This window comes from Sebastes umbrosus, chromosome 13 (assembly GCF_015220745.1).
Source record: "Sebastes umbrosus isolate fSebUmb1 chromosome 13, fSebUmb1.pri, whole genome shotgun sequence".
Lineage (NCBI taxonomy): Eukaryota > Metazoa > Chordata > Actinopteri > Perciformes > Sebastidae > Sebastes > Sebastes umbrosus.
The window spans coordinates 24942607-24964575 of NC_051281.1; the positions used below are offsets into that span (position 1 = coordinate 24942607).

A 21969-nucleotide genomic window follows, 5' to 3' on the forward strand; every position below is an offset into this window, starting at 1 on the left:
ATTTTGCGAGATTTCTGTTATATATTAGTCGGGCCTCTTGTTGTTCATGAATTAATCTGTTAGCGTTTGGTGTGCTGTTTTGGCTAAATCGTTGCTCTCCACATACTATAGGAACAAAAATGTTAAATTTAACATAACGTTGTTATGTGTGGGGTCTTTCACTTTTTCAAAATCTGTTAAGATTTGAAAAATCATTCAGTGTGGGCGAGCCTTTAGCTACTGGCCTTAGCTAGCTACACTTACACACTCAAACATTCCCACTAGCTTTTCTTTGAGAATGTGCTGAAGTAAATCTTAGTTATTTTGAGATGTGTTTTTTTTGGGTGTTTTTTTGTTTTTGTTTTCCACAAGAACATTTCTTGAATTCTCGTTAATTGAATCATGTGTCATAATCCGCTGTTCACCGTCATTGTTGACGTAAATCACAGCGATCATTTTCCAAACCCTAACCATCCATTTCAATCTGTCACTCTCTCACACAGCTCTCAGACGACGATGAGCGGATGTCAGTGGGAAGCCGGAGCAGCGCCAGGGTCAGTATCACTCAAACAGCACATGCATTAAAAATCCCAAATACTTTCTTTAAAGCTCTTCTTTTCCTTTTAACGATTATCAAATACCTTTTTGCTTTTTGATGAACCAAGACCTTGTCTTCTTGAACCTTTGCTTATGTGTAGGCAGTGTGTCTGTCCTCGGTAACTTAACAAGGTGCTGTCTGTGTGGATGGCACCTGTTGTTGTTGTTGATGATGATGATGATGATGATGATGATGATGATGATGATGATGATGATGATGATGTTGTGTCTTTTGCACAGTCGGATCTTGATGCAGTTGGGGCTTATGGTGTAGGGGTAAGGGTTGATATTCTTGAAAGACGCACTGCTGATGAGCTACCTGAAGATTTGTTGTGTGAATGAGTCGTTGTTTGACTAACAGCTGGTTTAAAGACCTCAAAGCATGGAGTCAGTCTGTATACAAAGCATGTTTGTGTGCCTTAAATGGATTTTAATTGAGTTTTTTATTCTGTCCATTTTATACAGGATGGAACTGTGTCATAGTGTAAGGTCTATGACTTTATAGTTTGTGATTGCACAGGGACATTTATAATACAGTTAGTGAACTTGTGTAGTGTGGCAATATGTAGGAATCAATACATGAATGTGGACTGACTTCAATTCATGTGATCCTATTAAGTGGTTAAGTTCGGTCATGTACTTGTTTTTGCTTTTGTGAAGGAACATTGACTATCTTGAGTCAGTCAGATTTGATTTTGATAAAAAGAACACTGTGTGCAGTAGATCTAACATGCTCCAACCAAAACACAGTCCACGCTATTTTAGGCTCTGTTATGTCTCAAAATGTTAAGTAGCATTTCTTCTGCGCTATGTAATGTGGAAAAATTCTTCATACTAATCATTCTCGTGGACGTACGACATCCAGGATATTAGATTCAGTGAGTTTATTAGCTGATTCAGTTAGTTGTGTCAAATAACTTTAACTTCATTTTAAAGGGATAGTTTGGATCGTTTGAAGTGGGGTTGTATGAGTTACTTATTCATAGTCAGTGTATTACATACAGTAGATGGCGGTCGGCACGCCTCCAGTTTGGAGAAACAGACTGGAGTACCAGCACGGGAGTATACTGCTGTGGATAGAGGTAGCAACAAACTGTATTTTAGACACCTAAAAGAAAGGCTCACCTAAAAAAAATCTATATCAGTTTAAGTGTACGCTATATTTTGAAAGTTTTCACGGCTTTACCTCGCCTTCAGACAGCCCTTTCGGACTGGTAACTGAACCCGTTGTCTATCTTCAAATCCACCAGACTCCATTGACAAAAACAGTAATTTTACCTTGCAGAATACGGGAGTTGCTGGTCTACCGCTGCCACGATCAATTTGTTTGTTTGTGTTTTTTTTGTGACTTTGTCACACATAACTCGGGATGTCACGCTGAGGAAATTTTCCCACCGGTTAATAAACTCGTGACAACACCGGTGTTACCGATTTCACCTGACATTTTACAAGAAAAGACAGCGGTCTATATATGTAGCGCGCTTACTTTGATCTTTATCGTTGGGTGGCTGTGTGTCTGGCCTCTCCGGTCAAGCTTTTGCTGCGGGGCTGCAGGTTTCCACCTGGCGGCGCTGTGCCGTGCACACCGGCTGTGACCGCTCCATCCTCCGCTCGGCCATCAACGGCCTCATTAACGTTATGGTTCCCTTAAAGCATTTGATGTAAATCTGAAATTTTCGCTTTGACACCAAATCCTCCGCCATCATCTTACCTGTGTGAAATCTGACTCCTGCTACTCTGTGCTGAGTCTCTGTACGGAGCAGACACTTTCACTTGCAGATTGTAGTGTCCGTTGTCCGACTATGTATTGTTAACACGGCGCTGGTACGAGAAAATGAACTAGATCGATTTTATTTCTATAAAACAAGCAAAACGATGGTGGGGGCGGTGGGCATGTAATGTAATCGATGTATGTCTGAGCACGGTGTAACACCGCGGCAAGCCTAACAATAACACAAACGAGGTAAAGCTACTGTTTTTGACAATGGAGTCTGGTGGCTTTGAAGAGAGCATCGATAACAGCTTCAGTTCTCCGTCGGAAAGGGCTGTCTGACATCCAAACTATCCCTTTAATACTTTTTGGACTTTTTTTTATGCATTAACTGTCTGGTCAGTGTAAAGAGTCCATTGTGCATGTTTGTGTTGCGTGTTGCTTGGGTTTTTCTATTAATAGTGACAGTAATAATAATGTTATTACTGTATATACCATTTTTCAGAAAGGTGAGAAAAGAATTGTCCCGATAGCGTGCTTTTCACCCTTCACTGTTCTCCCTCTCTTCCTCTCACTCCAAGGACTCCTCCTTACACTCACATAAGAAGCCAAAGAAAAAGAAGAAACATAAGCACAAAGACAAAGATGTATGTAAAAGCTCAACCTGTAAAATGCACACGTGGTCCACACAGAAATGGCGTCAGTGTTTCTCACTCGTGTTCTTTATTCACAGAGGAACAGCTGTGATGATGATTACAGTGTCCTATCCAGCAGGGTTAGTGTTGTTAACCCTGTTGTTGTGTGTGTGTTGAACTGATGTGCATATGTTTGCATTTGGTCTGTTGTTGTACGGTAGAATGAGGGAGTGCTTGTTAATGTCTCGACAACCTGTCACTCATGAGCCTCCTCTTTGTCATGCTGTCAGAGCTCAAGACTCAGTGATGAAAGCAGAGTGTCTCGCTCCTCCTCCAGGCTAGACCTAACGGTGCGTGTTGGCCCCCCTCTCATCCTTATTGCTGAATAGCTGTACAGTGACACTATATAGCTTAACTTTGTCTTATGAACTAGATACAACTGCATTTTGCTTTGATAAACATATTTTGAAGGTAGAAATAATTTCATTGTTTTGAGGCAAACTGCAGTATTTGGAGCAACAGAAGCTCCTCAACACAAATGATGTAACATTTTATTGAAAAATTAACTACGCCTCCTCGAAGGACATGGCAGATTGTTGTTTTTTTAAACTCAACATTGATAACACAAGTTTCCAAACCAATAACTTATTGATTTGTCAATAAGCTGAACCTGGTTGCTGTCAGGTAGATGAATTGAGTGAGGATGTCATTCAGTTGTTGAGGTGTTGGTGTTTGATGTTGTCACCTGTGCTCCTCGACCCTCAGAGCTCCAGACTAAGTGATGACACCCGGGTGTCTCGCGCCTCCAGATTAGACCTGCAGCCGGTGGGTGCCACTGCACTGGAGACTGGTTTTACTCATACCAATAATGGCCTTTGGTTCTCTTTCTGTCTGAAGCTGTGTTCATTAACAAAATTAGTTGTAGCTGCTTACAACTTGTGAAAGTTTTGACTGTTTTTATTGAAATATCATTTTCATTGAGGCATGCAGTGTGCTGCTAAATCTTTTCTAATCAAGCTGTCCTGTGTTATACTAAAGAATACAGGTATGTGTCCGATACTGCCCAAAATTCGGTATTGGGTATCGGCGAGTACGGCAGTTTATTCACCGAGCCAATACCATAATTTATTAACCCAGAAAAAAATCAAATCATTGTTTAACCAGAAATCAATTCTTCTTTGCTGCTCCAAAACAGTAGCCTTCACTGTGCTGTCGCCCTGGATGTCTCATGGCTGCCACTGGCAACTACTGTTTTAGAGCAGCAGGTAGTTTGTCACGGGACGATAGCAAACAACACAACAGTGCGGTGCTAGTGGAAAGTGTAATGGTAACGGCAAAGAGAATAGAAGCAAAGAGATGAAACTCCGGTGTGTTTTTTTTACCACAGCCACTGCCACCATTTTGGACTGAAAACGCTTATTACATTTATAATATTTTATTGTTCAACACAGGACATTTCGGTAGAATATGATAATAGGATAGAAATAACTTTGTTTTACTTTTGTACGGCACTTTTGTACGGCACTTTTTAGGCGGACGTATTACCGGTGTTCAGAAGCCGCTTTCAGTCCAAAATGGCGTTGCAATGGAACAAACAATTGACTTTCGCTTCTTGGCAATACACGTTCTTTGGTAACTGTAGTCAGATTGAGGAAAATGTCAGCCATTTGGCAATATTTCACAGTGAAAAATCCAACAAGTAAAACGGTGATTATGTATAGTTTGTAAGGTTTACGTTTCGAGGGGTTCTGCCAATTTCAACACCAACAATCTTATAAAACATTTGAAGATGCATCATGCGTAAGAGCATGACGACTTCACCAAGGCAAAGGGGGGAAAAAGGATGAACTGCAGCCGCAAACGTTGGAAACCGCATTCCATCGACGAGATAAATTCCACAAAGATAGCCCAAAAGCAACGCAGATATTATATAAGCATGCTGATTGTTCTGTGTATTAAAAACAAGCTCATGACTTTCAGAGATGAACCTCAGGTGCAAGTCAGGCACCTTTTTAAAAATGATGTTTCTGAACTTTCTATCCTTTTCCCCCTCATCCACCTCTCCCTCTTTCTCTTGGCTCGTCACTTGCTTCTTTCTTCCTCTTTCCTCATTTCAGGCCTCTTATGCTTCCCCTGACTTGTACAGCTACAATGGTCTGTCCTCTTCCAGAAACCCAGGTTCAACTTTCAATGGTTACCAGGTCTGTACACACAGACAAATGTCAGACAGAAACATACTGTAATCACTAGCAGGAAAAAAAACTAGGGCTGTCAGTCCATTCAAATATTTATTCGCGATTAATCGCACATTTTTCATCTGTTCAAAATGTACCTTAAAGGGAGATTTGTCAAGTATTCAATACTCTTATCAACATGGGAGTGGGCAAATATGCTTGCTTTACACAAATATATGAATATATGTATTATTGTAAATCAATTAAGAGCACAAAACAATGACAGATATTGTCCAGAAACCCTCACAGGTACTGCATTTAGCATAAAAAATATGCTCAAATCATAACATGGCAAACTGCAGCCCAACAGCCAGCAACAGCTGTCAGTGTGTCAGTGTGCTGACTTGACTATGACTTGCGTAGGCATGTCTGTAAAGGGGAGACTCGTGGGTACCCATGGAACCCATTAACGTTCCACCTCTCTGTGGAGAGGGACAAGAGAAAAGAGAATTTCTCTACAAGAATAAATCTAGTTAAATTGTCACCTGTTCCAAGCTGCTGCCTTCTAAACCTCATCCTCACTCCCGACTTCATCCTCTGTTGCAGTTCTGCAGGTCACTGCAGATCTCCAAGCAGCTCTATCGTAGGGTTGGTTTCATTCATATCCAGCTCACCTTTTACCCACTATAACTCCCACGCAGTGTTAAATATCACTTGTAATGATCATTAACCCACACCAGCGTTCTAAAGAACACCTGAAACAGAGCTTGTTTGTCTTCAGATCAAAGGGTTTGAGGGCTTCCCGTGAAATGCTTCATCACTTTTTAATTTCACTGAGCGTTGACGTCAGTCACTGTACATGTCAGTTTTGAATGGACCCACATATCAGGGCGTGGTTTTTCACCACTGTGTAGAAAAGCATGCCATTGTTTGTTCCCACTGCAGAAGTTTGAGCATACTGCTTACACTGTATGTGTTTGTGTGACACGTCACATGTGCAGAGCGCCTTATATGAAGAGGGTCTCGGCAGTGGGTCACAGCGGGTCACGAGCTCCAGCTCTCGTGTAAGATTTTTCTTGGAATTGTGGCCTGTTGGTTTGATGCACCTGAGAGTGACCTGGTCAGGTGTGGTTGTGTGAAAAGTGGTTTCTGTTCCTGGACAGTGTTGGGCAGGATGGGTAAGTTAAAAATGAATAATATTACTTTACTTATTACTTAGTATCAAAAACAATTAGATACATTACTCATTATATTATCGCTCCCACCACCCCATCCTCAGGGGAGTGGCCATTGATATTGATATTCGTCTCAAAGTTCACTAAAGTTCAATGTGACGCGAAGATGCATACTGACCTTCCATGTGTTCACGTCATCGTAATATAAGCCTACCTGGCACGCAGCGTTACTCGGATCAATAACTGTCATTTAACTACTGTTTTGGAAATTGCAATTGCTTACACTACTCATTACTGGGGAAAGTAACAATACAGTAGTGCGTTACTGCCCAACACTTTTCCTTAATTGATACTAACAGAAGAAGAGTGCATATTTAGTAAGAACGTGAATCTAGTTTGAAATGATGGAATGGGCCGTGTGTGAAGTTTGCTTTATTAGTTTTGTTCTCACATGAATGAGACCTTTACTGTATTTTGAGTGATCTTTTTGCTGCTGCATGACATGTTGTTTTGGACTTTGATTTAGGGCCAGTCCTTCTGGTTTTTGTCAGTCTTCTTCTTCTTCCATCTTTCTTCTTCTTCCTTCTTCCTCCTTCCTTGTCTTCTTCCTCCTCCTCCTATGGCGGCGACATCTGCCTTCCCATGCATGAAAATAAACCAAACTTTGCACATTCAGTAGGTCCAGTCCTATGCTAAACTTCCTCAACTGGCTTTGTGGGCTAATAGTCCTGATGGTGGCGCTACAGTAAACGCCTAAAGTTCAAAACTTAGAAAATTCATAACTATTCTTACAACTTTGCAACTTCCACCAAACTGTAGCTATCAAAAATTGAGCCCACAGCCCATCCATATGTTTTAGTGTAAACAGTACTGTACACATCTACTGCAAAATCTTGCTTAATAAAGCTACAATGTTCATGAAAATAAATTATGACATTGCAGGTCATTGTAGATGTAGTGTGGTACATTTCAGAATTTTATCTCAGAAACTGCATTTTTGAAAGTATTTTGAATTCTGTCCTCATGTGAACCATTGCAGTCAATGGAAATCAAGCATTTTTAAACTTCAATTTGTCACTTGTGGAGCAATCAATCTTTATTAAAACTAATTACTGACTGTGTTGTCTAAATGAAATATGCAAATTCTCAGAATTTTGTCCCACAAACTGAATTTGTGAAATCCAGAGCTGATCAGGGCAGAACGAACATGCTAATGCCTTAAAGGATTAATGACGATAGACCGTCTTGTATTTCTCATTTGTCTTTCTTCTCTTCCCTTTTTCATCTTCCTCCTCCTCTTCCTCCTTCTTCTTCTTCTTCTTCCTCAAAATGCCCGGCCTCGACTCACAGCTGCACAGCAGCTATAATTTTTATCTCTAATTCAAAACAAAGTCAAATTTGTGTGAGTTGTTCTAATGGGGGTTGGAATTTCGATGTGCATTTAGCATTAAGCGGATTTTGATTTAAGTGTCGGTCCCCTCCAGCATGCGTTTGCTACTAGTACTATTAGTGTGAGTATGCGCATGCTTGTTTGTGTTTGCCTCCATGTGTAGACAGAAACATAACAGTGTGTTTTCTCTACAGCCTTTAGATTACAGTAGTTACCGCAGCTCCGGCTCCAGAGCCTCCTCCAGGGCCGGTTCGGCCCGCGCCAGCCCAGTGGTGAGCCTTCACCCCCCCAGACACCCTGCAACCAACCACGGGGTTTAAATCGCTTTAGCCCAGTTGTACATGATGCTTTGTAACCACATAAGTCTGTGACTTAATTTACAGTAACAGCCATCATGCACTTACACTTCAACATGTGGTTTATGATTCACTGTTTGACAGTAGATGATTTCCAGACATAATTAGATGGTGTTTTTTCTGGATAGGGTGACTCAGACTTGGATTAGTGGAATTTGGAAATGTGCAAACATTATTTGTTCTGTATTTAGAGTACAAGCAGATTATTCCTGTATAATCCAGTTGTTACAAGATGTTAATGGTTTGTTTTTAATCTTAGTGAGTCATGGATTGAAGCTCAGAGAAGCACTGAACTTTGTCAAATATTTATTACTCTTATCCACATGGGAGTGGGCAAAATATTGCTGCTTTATGCAAATGTATGTATATATTTATTATTGAAAATCAATTAACAACACAAAACAATGACAAATATTGTCCAGAAACCCTCACAGGTACTGCATTTAGCTTAAAAATATGATCCAATCGTAACATGGCAAACTCAAGGCCAACAGGTAACAACAGCTGTCAGTGTGTCAGTGTGCTGACTTGACTATGACTTTCCCCAAAACTGCATGTGATTATCATAGTGGGCATGTCTGTAAAGGGGAGACTTGTGGGTACCCATAGAACCCATTTTCATTCACATATCTTGAGGTCAGAGGTTAAAGGACCCCTTTGAAAATGTCCATGCCAGTTTTTTCTTGCCAAAATTTAGTGTAACTTTGGAGCATAATTTTAACCTCCTTTGCAACAAGCTAGAATGACGTGGTTGGTACCAATGGCTTTCTCAGTTTTTTTCTAGTTTCATATGGTGTTAGTACCTAGCTTTAAAACTACCACTGCAACTTCCGGAAGATCGATATCGGAAGTTGCGTTAAAGAAATTAGTGGCGTTAAAACGAAATTTGCCTTAACTCGTTATTATCGCGTTAACTTTGACAGTCCTACCTGAAATATAAGTATTTAATGCCAGTGTGTTCGTCAGTCCAGCTCACAGTTTTAGACGAGCCACAGTACAGTGGCTGACTGGAGCCATCTGTTACAAGCCTGCAGCAACAGAGTGAGTTTTAGCCGAGGGTGTCATTCCCAAAAAACGTTGTTTTAAAATATTCTTTTTTAGATTTAGATGTTATTGATTGATCGGTCACCGGCTGAAGAAATCAAAATACATAAATCTTGAACTAAATCTTGTATTTTGTACTTCTGTATTTGAAGTTACTACTGTATGGTGACTGTATTATTGACAAGGAATCACCATGACTGAGAAACATGATTCATTCTTTTTAGGGACAGCATATAATAATATATAATGGCTTATAATGAGAAAGATATTCTCCATAAAAAAAGAGGAAGAACCTGAGGTAACAGAATTAGATTTACGGTCTTTTTGAGCACTAAGGATGATTTGTGAATACTTCTCTACCGTCTCAACTTCTCCATGTGTTTTTCTCAACATGAATTCCTACCTGGCGGGTGTTTCCTAGTGTTGACCTGCTCTGTTTTTTGGCTTCTTTGTTGTTCTGTTTCGCCCCCTGGTGGCCGATGTAGGACAACTGTGGCTCTGTTGCCAGTTTTTTGAGGAGTGCTGCCAGTAGCAGTGGCCTCCCCCGGGACCTGGACGATGTTACTATTCCTGACTTTTCTGATGTGAGTCGCTTTGCGCCCGCAGGACGCCGCGGCTGTGATGTGAGCTGAGTTCCTGTTTGGTTGCTTTTTTTTGCCACCCGTCCTTCCGTTTTTGTGCACTTTACCTTACAAGGGCTGCACGCTGTGTCTGTGTCAGAGGTTAATTTGTGTTTTAACTGTGGAGACTACCAGAGGACTGTTTTTGTGTGTGTGGTAGGAAGTGAAAACCGAAGGTGGCCTGTTGTTTGAAGTGTTTTTTAACACGTGATCTGTTGTTGAATGGAATACTGTGTCACACTCACTCATTTTTGACCTGTTGTGTTTTGGTGGTTTTAATTTCTGAAGGAGTTTTGACGCCTCCCGTACTAACTTTTCTCAATATGTTCATGAGTAAAAAGCCGATTGGAATCCTTGCTGAGCAGCCTGTAGTGAGGATTTTGGGACTTCCTTCCTTCCTTCCTCCCTCAGTTCGTCCTCTCGGCCCTGTGGCCTCCACATCACCCTCTGTTTGATCTGACTATATTTTATTTGTCCCAACAGGTGGAGGACAGAGATTATCTTGAGAAGGTGAGTGGATCACATCACTAAATGCTGTGTATTTAGTTACTCAACATGCATAAAGTGACATCAGTTAATGAAGAATAATGAGTGGGGGTGTTGTACTTTATACTTTGTTTGCTAATATACAGAAGCCCTGAGAGGCAAGTGAGAAAATAATAAACTGGTGATCCATTTTCTAAGTCTGATGTAAGTTGTTTTCTGTCCTGTGTTTATGACTTAAGAACAGGTTGAGAAAAGTTGTTTTGCTTTTTAAGTTCCTTAAATTTATTTTATCTGTAAATTGGGGAGAAAAAACGTTTTGGCAGGTGAAAACTTTTTTTTTATTACAAGTATTTGTTGTTGTAATGCTCATTTTGTCCACAAGAGGCTGAAGTGTACCACTACCCCATGTTCTAAATAGGACTAAAAGCATTAATGTTTTCTTCCAAGTGAGTTTTAATTTACATATCTTGCTAACACACAATATATGTCCCATGTGTTTAGAATTCATGGAGAAATTTAAACTCACCCGGAAGAAAACTTATTTTTTTCACCTGTTGTTAAGTCATAAACACGGGAGAAAATGGATCACCAGATTTCTTCTTTTTTTTCTCACTTGCCTCTCGGGGCTTCCGTACCAAAGAGTACTAAAAAATATTTTTGTAAAGTAATTTTCTTCTTCCTCAGGGATCTCGAGCAGCTTCTGCCTTAACAGCAGCAACTCTCACCTCCATAGGCGGGAGTTCCTCGCGGAGAGGAAGTGGCGAGACGGCCATAACTGTAGATGCAGAGACGTCCATACGAGAAATCAAGGTAATGCTGAAGAGACGTAGCTTCCTACGGACAGAGAGGACATTTCCTTGTGGATTGTGGTTTTTGTTAGGTATCACACAGGGTTATTGGATCATAACATCACCATGAGAACAATAATTTATGTGGACAGTCACTCAGAAAATAGGAAGTTGGGCCATATGATGCTTACAATGTAAATGTCATACATTGAATGTGTGTATTATATGGAAAATGTACCTAAACATTGAACATAGTTGCAAATAATTGTCATATAATTAAGATTGCAGTTTCAAGAATTATTTGTTAATTCATTAATTGACCAATATTGATTATCTGTTCACCCATAATCATTGCCCCATTGAGAATTTACAACATTTTGAATTGTGGACCCATTTCAATTACAGAAGAGTTTCTGCTGTATTATGTCAGAGCAGATATGGTGAAAAATTCAGGGTAGAAGAGGCAGAGTAATCTCCACCCAGACATACTTCATTAAACAACAAGTTGGGAGAGGGCACGAGTCTCCTCCACTCTAGAAAAAAAACTGTACTTACTCTTGTACTCTGGGAAGTTCTGTATGGAAAGGAGTAAATGTAACAGACAGGTCTGTGCTGTCATGCTATTTTCATTCTTTCTGCAAACACTTGCGTTGCTGTTCTCATTGCCCCGTCGCCAAACTTTCTGCATCGTCACCTTTTCTGATGTCTGCTGTCACCCTGTGCTTCTCTGCTCACTGCTGCTGGCTGCACTATTCACCAGGAGATTCATGAACTGAAGGATCAGATTCAAGATGTGGAAACCAAGTACATGCAGAACCTAAAAGAAGTCAAGGTATAAGCCTGAGAGAGACACTCAGAATTCCCACCTCCAGACTCATTATGAACTAATAGGTTTGGTGTCTCTAACTTCCTCTGGTGATTTTAGACGTTGGGTCAGATATGCAGTAATATGTGCAACTAATTCACTGTTATATTACCCAAAAAGGGCACAGTGGATTTATGGGATTCTATGGGAAAAAAAGAAGGCTTTTGAAACTGAAATAATTAAATGGAATATTTTAGGAGCAATACTGGTGCTCCAGACTCAACACAAATATTGACAAACTACAACACCGTAATATAACTGCAGCCCTTTTGTGAGGCTCAAATGGCGTGCCTGTATAAGGCATCGTTTCTCATTGATTTTTCCATGGGCAGATGTTTTCTAACTTGTGTTCAAACTTGCTAACTGTTGATCTAACTGGCAAAGTTGCATCTGCATGTTGCACGCCTTTCTTCATCTCTGTCTGTGTGTGTTGACCTGTTCTTCTTAAAGGTGCTAAATACGGGATTGGGAGGATATCTATTGCTTCTCAACGGCTCTCAACATGGAACTGCCAAAATAAAAAATGAATAAATAAATTACTCGATAAATAAATATGCCATTAAATGTACCAAAAATAATATTGAAAATGATTGCAGTCAATAATTAGCTGATAAAATGTGACATAAATTGATATTTCTGTTTTAATTTATGTCACATTTTATCAATGAATTAATGACTGCATTAAAATGTGACGTAAATTAAAAAGGAAATATCAATTTATGTCACAATTTATCAAGGTGACATAAATTGATATTTCTGTTTAAATTTGCTTCTTTATTTACCTTTGTATTAATTCCCTTATTTATTTACTCTTCTGTTTAATTTTCCCTTTTATTTATTTATTTGTATTCATTTTCAAATTTATTTACTTATTTTTGCTTTTATTTTGTATTCATTTTATATTTATTTTTAAATGTATGCATTTTTGTATTTATGCATTTATTTATTTATGCATGATTTCCCCTTTGCATTTCACCCCTTATTTATATCCCTAAACTTATTTATTTCTGTGTTGAAAAAATAAATATATATAAATGAATTAATAAATATATAAATAATAAATGCAAAAAATAAATAGATAAAAGTGAAAATTAAACAGAAGAGTAAATAAATAAAGGAATTAATACAAAGATAAATAAATAAAAAAGCAAATGAAAACAGAAATAGCAATTTATGTCACCTTTTATCAATTAATTAATGGCTACATTTATTTTTTTATATTTTTGCTACATTTAATGTCATTCATTTATTAATCGAGTCATTTATTATTTTTTTAAATTATTTTTTATCTTGGCACGTTCTGTCCTCAATACTCGGCCAGCCCAGCTACGTCAACAAAGCGATGAGAAGTATAGCAAATAGTTGTTTGCTGCTATATTAATGATCTGGATATCGAATTTAGCACCTTTTTAAATTCCCACTTATCGTGGTTTAAAGTTGTGTGATACAGATGAGTATACTGACCTCCACATACTTTCTTGCATTGTCTGGATTCTCTGCCAGCTGTTGCTCCAAACATATAGTTTGTCCATCCTATTTGATAGAGGAAAGTATGACTCTGCAGTTTTGTTTGTGGACGTGTTCGGTCTGAGCCAGCACCTGTTATATTCTTCTATTCTCTGTATGTCATGACACCAGGATGCATTAGTAGAAGTGGATGAGAAGTATCGCAAGGCCATGGTGTCCAACGCCCAGCTGGATAACGAGAAAAACAACCTGATGTACCAGGTGGACACGCTCAAGGATTCGCTCATGGAGCTGGAGGAACTGCTGTCTGAGTCGCGCCGGGGATATGATGACAAAGTCAAGGTACAGCAGGCAGACAGTGATAGTCATTGAAACAAATATGTGGCTGTGGTCTATAATATTATCAATTTTAAGAATAGTGTCATAAAAACACACTATCTATTAAGGACATACGATATTATGTGCGGTATATCTACCAAATGAGGACTGTAACGTGTCCCAGCTCTCAGAATGACAACTGACATCACACTTAACAGCGATGGAAGTAGCTTTCCTGTAATGTTGTTGGTGGGGTCTGTATGAGATAGATGTTCATAATGAAAACGAAGGGTTTATTGGTTGATAAGCTGTCTCTTGTTCCTCACAGGAATTCGAGCGAGAGAAACATGCCCACACTGTGCTTCAGTTCCAGTTCAGTGAAATGAAAGAGACGCTAAAGCAAAGCGAAGAGCTGCTGAATGTGAGTATTTGTCCCCCAGTGTGAACGTGTGTCACGTAGACTGGGAGTGGCGAGATGGAGACAGATATTAAGAAAGGAAAGCAGCTGCCTTTTAGTCAGTTTGTCACTTAGAAAGGCTGCATGTTGGGGTACATTTCACAGCTTTCTTTTTGTTCACACTACATATGCATGCACTGTTTCTTTCTCTTTTTGCTTTCTCTCTCAACATCTCAAACTTGATTTCCTCTTCCCGCCGTTTAGGACATCCGTCAGCTGCGACTCAAACAGGAAGGTTTTGTTAGAGAAATAACTGACCTGCAGGAGACGGTGGAGTGGAAGGATAAAAAGATTGGGGTACGGCCTATGAGCCCTGTTGCAGCAGTTTTGTGTTTTATTAACTTCATCACGTTCAGCATTTACTTTTTGCCGACATTAATTCGGTATCTCCTTTGCATGAAACTGAATGCCATCTTTCACTTCTTTTCACCCCTTGTACACTTTTCTCATCACTTTCTTTCGTAATCTGCCACTTGGGGGGGCTCTGCTCAGGCCTTAGAGCGACAGAAAGAATACACAGATCCAATCCGAGTTGAGCGAGATGAGCTCAGAGAAGAGGTGGTGAAGCTGAAAGACATTCTGAAGGTACTCAGTCAGTGTGTGAATGCTTATTTCAGCTGGAAGTGTGATAAAACCGTTTTGAATATCGTTGTCATGGTTCCTAAAGCTTAACAAGTAAAACCAGATTCTGGTTTATTGAAGGTAGAAAGTAATTACAAGTGCAAATGTATTTTAGGTTTACTTTGTTGTTTCAAACTCAGTTTTCAAATCAAATATAGAGCATTGCAACTTATTTTGTGTAATCTATGGAGCTAATGTTTCACTTTTAAATTTGTCTAGAAACATGGAATAGTATTGGGACCTGATCTAAACATCAACGGAGAGGTTGGTGAGACAGACGCTGACGGGACCCCCAGTGCAGACCCTGCCTCCCAACCGGCTCAGGATGCCAAGACCTCCCCAACGGAGGGGAACAGCATGCTAGGTAAAACACAGAGGAATAAACACTTCTCACTGCATGGCTTGGCATAAAACTGTCTGAAGACTTTCATTCCAAAATGCTTCAGAGTAGTGATGGAACAGAAAATTCTGCAATGAAAATATCAAAATGGATACGGTGTACTGAGCATACACAATTAATTATTTTTTTCACAATTGATATCTAAATTTCCGAACGGTTAATGTCTAATTTTGGAGTGAACTCTTCAGTTTCCAGTGTTGTGCTTGTGGAATGTCAAATGTTACTTTAACTCTGATTTGCAGTAAACTGAAAGGATAAGTCTGGTGATATTCTTTATTTTTCTTGAGACTGAAAGTACATTTTTGAGTTTAGAAACAGACAATTGGTGCCTTCAAAAATGAAACTCGTGAGCTCGTATTTATCACATATCACACACACATGTAAATACTCATTAATCTGCAGCTGAAAATATTCCCAACAAATGCACTATTTACTCCTGTTTGAGTAATGTTTACCAAAAACTATAGTGACCAGCTGCTTTTAGGAAATTACTGAGCCTTTTGAAAACAAAATTATGTATTTGTGACCAGTTTTAAAAAATGTACGTCTGTAGAAGGAACCAATGTGCTTGTGCTACAGACAGGTTAGGAAAGTCGGAAAGTAGTGAGAGACAGACTAAAGCATTATTTACTTATTTTCAGTCTTTCATGGAATTTGTTGACAAGAATAATACAGAGAAACGCCAGCCTTATCCTTTTTAAGCGACATCTATCCGACCTCCTGCTTTTCTCAGCAACACCTCACTTTGTCTTTACTATTGGCTTTGTTTTGGCTTTTAATTCATTTCATTCATCTCTTGCACCCTCTTCATCATTTCAGCTAAAACATATTAGTTCTGAATCACAACTAACTCTGTTAATGCAAGTGATGTAGGTGAGTAAATGCTGACTGGTCTCCACAGGGTTGATGGTACAAAGTATTTTAGAGTTATTTTTAGAAGCAAATAGTATGTGTAAGGAACATTATTGTATATGCACTGTAATGTAACTTTGTGTCGCCGGCTTCAGACTTCTTTTCTTGTTGCACTGACGTGCTGGGGATCAAGAACTTCATTTCGGTGTTCCTCCTGCCTTTCTTCTTCTTGTTCTCCTTGTGCTTCTGTTGGTCAACTTGGCTCTGTTCTTCTCTTCTTGGCCACTGAATCAATCGGGTGTTCTGCCTTAAATTGACTTCTGCTGATGCACTTCCTCTCCAAGATTACAGTTTTGAAAATCATGTCTTAAGTCAACATTTTTTTTGTCCCTCGATCACCGTGTACTCTTCATGATCTCTCAGGCCACACAGAGGAGACTCAGTTGAGAAGTAGCGGAGAGGAAGAGGTGGATCCAGAGCAGCATCAAGAACTGTTTGAGGATGCCAAAGAGAATCACTCAAGCTTTGATACACTCTGTAATGTTGCTGTTGTGTCCACACTGGAAACATCTAGTGAAGCAGCAGAAGAACAGCCAACAGAAGAACAACTGATATGCTTAGAAGAAGACAAGAAGACCGCCATAGAAGAAGACAATGCTGAAGAAAATGGCCTTAGCAAGGACTTAAATGTTGATATTAATGACCAATCATTCACAGAGGTCAAAGATATAATCGTTTGCAGCCCTGGGCTTCAAGGGATTGTAAAAAGTCCTGAGGAAAACGTTCCAGAAACAGAAATGCCTACAGGGGGAGATTTAGGGGAGACAAGTAACCCAGATTTAGGGAAGACAGAAACCAAAAGCGGTAGTGTTGACACACATAGTGATGACATTAGAGAGTCATGTAACAACCTTTCTGAAGAGCAAGAAAACAAACGGGAAGATGTTGAGAAAAGTAATTTGAGAAATACAGAATCATGTCATCAGCAAAAAGTTGCCCAAGATGTTAGGAAAGAAAGTTTACCTGATGAGTCCATCCCATCTGTATCAAACACTGAACCTCAACAAGAGCCTGAGAACACCGAAGAGGCGGAGAACGACGAGGCAGAGGAAATATCCAGTAATCCTCAGCCTCAGGGCGCTGCTGCTTCAGGGAAAAAGAAGAAAAGGAAGAGGAGAGGCAAAAAGAAAGGAGGAACGCACGAGGATAAGAACCAACAAAAAGATGGAACAGATATAAAAAAGGGCAAAACAGAAATGGACATTGGATCTGCCGCAAGAGATAATGTGCCAACGACAGAACCTGAAATTGATGGTTCTGTCACTGAAACCCTCAACGAGTCAAGTGTGGATCAAGTTAAGAATGAGCAAGACAGGCAAGAAACTGTGGAGGTAGATGGAGTAGAAGCAGTGGAACCCACTGAAACCGTTTCTCCCAATGACACTCTCAAAGAATCAAGAATGGAACAAACTTTGGAAATGGAGAAAGTAGAAGCAGCAGAAGCCGTGGCAACTACTGAAACCTTTTCTCACATTGAAACTCTCAAGGAAGAAAGGGTGGATGATGTTACGGATGAACAGAACAAGGAGCAAAGTGTGGAAAATAAATCAGTAGAAGCAGTGGAGGCAGTGGCACCCGCACATGTTGAAACTCTCAAGGAAGAAAGGGTGGATGATGTTACGGATGAACAGAATAAGAAACAAAGTTTGGAAAATAAAACAGAAGAAGCAGTAGAGGCAGTGGCACCCGCACATGTTGAAACTCTCAAGGAAGAAAGGGTGGATGATGTTATGGATGAACAGAATAAGGAACAAAGTTTGGAAGATAAATCAGTAGAAGCAGTGGAGGCAGTAGCACCCGCTCATGTTGAAACTCTCAAGGAATCCAGAACAGATCCCAGAAAGGATGAGCATGATGAGGAACGAGCTTTGGAAACCGAGAAAGTAGAAGAAGTGGGATCTATAACCAGTCCTGTCCCAGAGACCAACCTCAGTACTTCTGATCTTATTGACAACTCCAAAGGTGCCGAGAGCAATGATGGTCTTGACAAAGAGTGTTCTTCCAGTGTAGATAACTCTAAAAGTGAAACAGACATCTCAGCTGATGACAATGTCATCCATGAGTCAGAAATTATTGATGGTGCAGAGGAGGAAGTTAGGTCTATTGATGAGATGGCATCTGAATGCACAGCTAATAACCCCGAAAACACCTTTGAAACAAGCGGTAAGGAAAACACTGAAGCTGAATCACATGTTCCAAGCAGTGGTGACATTGCCGCTGATAAATCTGAATCCACAAGCAATTCTGAGAGTAAATATAACACGTCTGTGTCCCTGTCTTCTACTGATGGCTTCCACGACGCTCTCGAGAGCTTGTCTGGCTCAGAGCAGTCTGCACCCGTGAACAAGGTTTCCGATAGAGGTCCAGAGGAAGCAACTGAGACAGTCAAAGATGACGAGGAGCCAGGAGCAGAGACTGAACAAGAATCCTTTTCTCCCAGTCCTGACGGGGATGATTCAGAGCTAAAAGCAGACGGAGCAGAAAAGGAGGAGCTGAATGGAGACTTGAAGGAACCAGAAGGTTTAGTCGAGCCAGACGGCTCACATGACCAAAATAGTGACAGTCTTGTAAGCGCATCATTAACAAAAATCGCTGATGCATTTGCCTCTGTAAAGAGTCTGTTTGGGACTGTAGTGCAGGCCGAACAACTGGATGATGTAGAAAGCCAGGCATTACAGTGCGAGGATCAGATTGATGAACCAAATGCTGAAGCGCCCTCTGAATCAGAAGAGATCAATACCATTGACACAATAAATACACCAGACTCTCCAAAAGAAGCAACTGAAATTGGGTCCTCGGTTGAGCAGGACCACAGTACTGAAGAGTCAGCCGTCGCAGAAGATCCAGAAGATAAAAACAGTCAAAATGATCAGCAAAGCGAAACACAACAACTGCCTGAACCCAGCAAAGACAAGTCTGATGATGATTCATCTCAACCCACCCTGCAGGAGAGCGATGAGGATGAGGATGACATTGACGAAGGACGGTCTTTTGACTTTGATGACATGGATATTGAGGTGGCTGTGGCGATGAGTCTCCCTAAAATTCCAAAACAGGAAGAAGTGGATGAGGGAGTTGGTGTCATGTCAGATGAAAGCAACAACGGTAGTTCGTCAAATGAAAATAGACGAGACGAGCCAGTTGAAAGCATTGACGAGAAGTGTATGGTTGATGGGGGTAACCAGGTAGATACACAAGATACTACGCCTAGAGACAACAAAGACTCTTTGGCTGATGAGGACGCCACGTCTGAAAAAGGGGAACGTGTGGAAAGTGTGTGTGAAAAGCAGGAAAACGTGCCTGAGGAAGAGGTCCGTGTAGCAGATGAGTCCAGGCCCATTATAGAGGAGGAAAAGGTTTCGAATGTTGGAGAGTTGGGTGTTGTTGGGGAGGACATTAACCAGGCGATGTCTCCACCAGTGGAGATAGGATCAGATGCCATTAAGCATGAGTTGCAGGGTGAAAATTTAGATCTACCAAAGAGTGCAGAGCAAGTGGGCAGCAATAAAGAGGCACAGCAGACAGGGAAAGATGTGAAGAGGAACGGCAAGAAAGGCAAAGGCAAGGGCAAAGAGGAGTGTAAGATGTCTTAGCTTGTAAATGGTATATAGTAGGGCTGTCAAAATTAGCCAAGAATGATGTTTGAATATTAGTTCTAAAAAAATCTAAAACTATTCGAATATCTATTTTTGTGCTATGTCCATGACACCATGTCCTAACTGGTTGCGAGTGATGCAGCTGCGCGTCGTTTTGAGCTGAACTTTTGTCAGAAGCCCTGTTTTTATTTATTCCTGTCGCAATGGACGAGGAACGGCTGATTCGTGAAGTTGAAAATGAGGAGTTATCTATACGATACCTCCTCATTTCACTACAAGAACCTAAATAAGTTGGCAGCTGGCTGGAGGGAGATGGCCTGAAAGTGTCCTACTTGCTGTTGGCTATATTGTATTTCATTTCCATTAAATATAACAATTAGGGCTGTCAATGGATTCAAATATTTAATTATTATGATTAATCACAAATGAATCACACGTTTTTCATCTGTTCAAAATGTACCTTAAAGGGAGATTTGTCAAGTATTTAATACTCTTATCAACATGGGAGTGGATAAATATGCTGCTTTATGCAAATGTATGTATATATTTATTATTGGAAATCAATTAACAACACAAAACATTGACAAATATTGTCCAGAAACCCTCACAGGTACTGCATTTAGCATAAATAATATGCTCAAATCATAACACGGCAAACTCAAGCCCAACAGGCAACAACAGCTGTCAGTGTGTCAGTGTGCTGATTTGACTATGACTTGCCCCAAACTGCATGTGATTATCATAAAGTGGGCATGTCTGTAAAGGGGAGACTCGTGGGTACCCATAGAACCCATTTATATTCACATATCTGGAGGTCAGAGGTCAAGGGACCCCAAAATGGCCATGTCAGTTTTTGTGCATTATGTCCGTGACACCGTGTCCTAACTGGCTGCGAGTGATGCAGGTGCGCGGCGCATCGTTTTTAGCTGAACATTTGTCAGAAGCCCTGTTTCTATTTATTTCTGTCGCAACGGACGACGAACGGCTGATTCGTGAAGTTGAAAATGAGGAGTTATCTATACGATGCCTCCTCATTTCACTACAAGAACCTAAATAAGGTGGCAGCTGGCTGGAGGGAGATCGCCTGAAAGTGTCTTACTTGCTGTTGGCTATATTGTATGTAATTTCCACTAAATATCACAATATTAAACATGTGTTTTCTGTTTAAAAAGTACGAACGTCAGAAGATAGCCAGTACTATTCACCCATCTTTTAAGTAGTTACTTCTCCAGTCCGATTTAGAGTGCAAAGCTTATAGGTACGTGGTTTGTTTACATCACGTAATGCTTGCTGTTAAGACACAGTGTCTCTCTCTCTGTGGCACAGTTCTCTGCCATCATTACGGTTGTTGTTGAATTATTCCTCGTTCAGCTTAACCTAACGTTACATTTCATTTTCAGTTAATGAAAGCGACGTTGTGTGACTCCTGTCATGCGGTGCATTCAGTGCGCGCGGAGCAGACAGCTGCAGTGTCTTTTTTTTTAATTATTTTTTTTACTATTCAAAGATATATTCAAATTTAGAATAGTCGTTGACAGCCCTAGTATATAGTATAGATATATATCATTATATATCATTTGATCTGCCTCTACTAGTCTTTGCTTGGCTGTTTACAAAGTGGTAAAATAAATCTGTGCAGCACTTTGAATCTTTCCCAAATGAATATTGGTGTAAGTTTGTATATTCTTTTAATGAAATCCATGTAAACAGTCTAAAGGTCCAAACATCCATTTTCATTGAGGTCATATGTGCAAAAAGAAAAGAGTTTGTGGAGAGATGAGACTGTAAACTGTTTGCTAACAGTATATTTTACTATTGGACTATACTGCACTTGCCATGTCAGGTAACATTATTTTGTTATTGATGCACATTTATGATGCTGCTGCTTGTTTTATATGTCATGAATAATATTGCTCTGCACCTGTATCACGCAACTTTTTCTCATGCTACAATTCCAGGAACTCTTTGATCCATTCATTCCATAAGTTCACAATAAAAAATGCAGCTGTTAATTAGTAGCTCTCACTAGCGAACTAGCTTTTTACATGTTGTAGCTGTAATGTTGACGGTTAAAATGAAAAGTGCTTGGAGACCCTGTCCTGTTCTCAGGGATTAATACAACAGTTGTTTGACTTAAACAAAGCTGTTTCCATCTACAAGAACGGGAAATGTATGATAAATGTATGTTTGCATTTTGTTGCACTAAATGGAGAAGATGAATGTGTTACGTCCACGCTGAAATGCCAATAAATACCCTGCTGTTACCAATTTGAAATGTTGTTGTAAATGCATGTTTGTAATGAAATCCCCTGAGTTGACAGGGTGAAAAGCGATATGTCAGCTCCGGGCAAGAAATGTTACTAGCATCATTTACAGTC

The 21969-nt window shown here is 40.0% G+C and overlaps 1 protein-coding gene across 22 annotated transcripts in view; it reads left to right on the forward strand.

Annotated features, from left to right (window-relative positions):
• Positions 1–21969, forward strand: part of lrrfip1a (leucine rich repeat (in FLII) interacting protein 1a) — a 57202-nt gene that overhangs the window by 31101 nt on the left and 4132 nt on the right. For 5 of the 22 annotated variants that reach the window (XM_037788929.1, XM_037788927.1, XM_037788928.1 and 2 more), the window contains 10 exons: positions 483–533; positions 10165–10191; positions 10852–10977; positions 11716–11787; positions 13459–13629; positions 13934–14026; positions 14267–14359; positions 14555–14647; positions 14903–15047; positions 16359–19867. In XM_037788929.1, coding sequence (XP_037644857.1) covers positions 483–533; positions 10165–10191; positions 10852–10977; positions 11716–11787; positions 13459–13629; positions 13934–14026; positions 14267–14359; positions 14555–14647; positions 14903–15047; positions 16359–19588 — 4101 coding nt within the window. In that variant the 3' untranslated portion in view covers positions 19589–19867. Of the gene's footprint in view, positions 1–482; positions 534–816; positions 853–2868; positions 2935–3020; positions 3063–3212; positions 3273–3687; positions 3748–5039; positions 5124–6097; positions 6161–7855; positions 7934–9546; positions 9685–10164; positions 10192–10851; positions 10978–11715; positions 11788–13458; positions 13630–13933; positions 14027–14266; positions 14360–14554; positions 14648–14902; positions 15048–16358; positions 19868–21969 lie in introns of those variants that run through there. The other 17 variants (XM_037788917.1, XM_037788921.1, XM_037788915.1 and 14 more) reach the window with 14 other exon arrangements.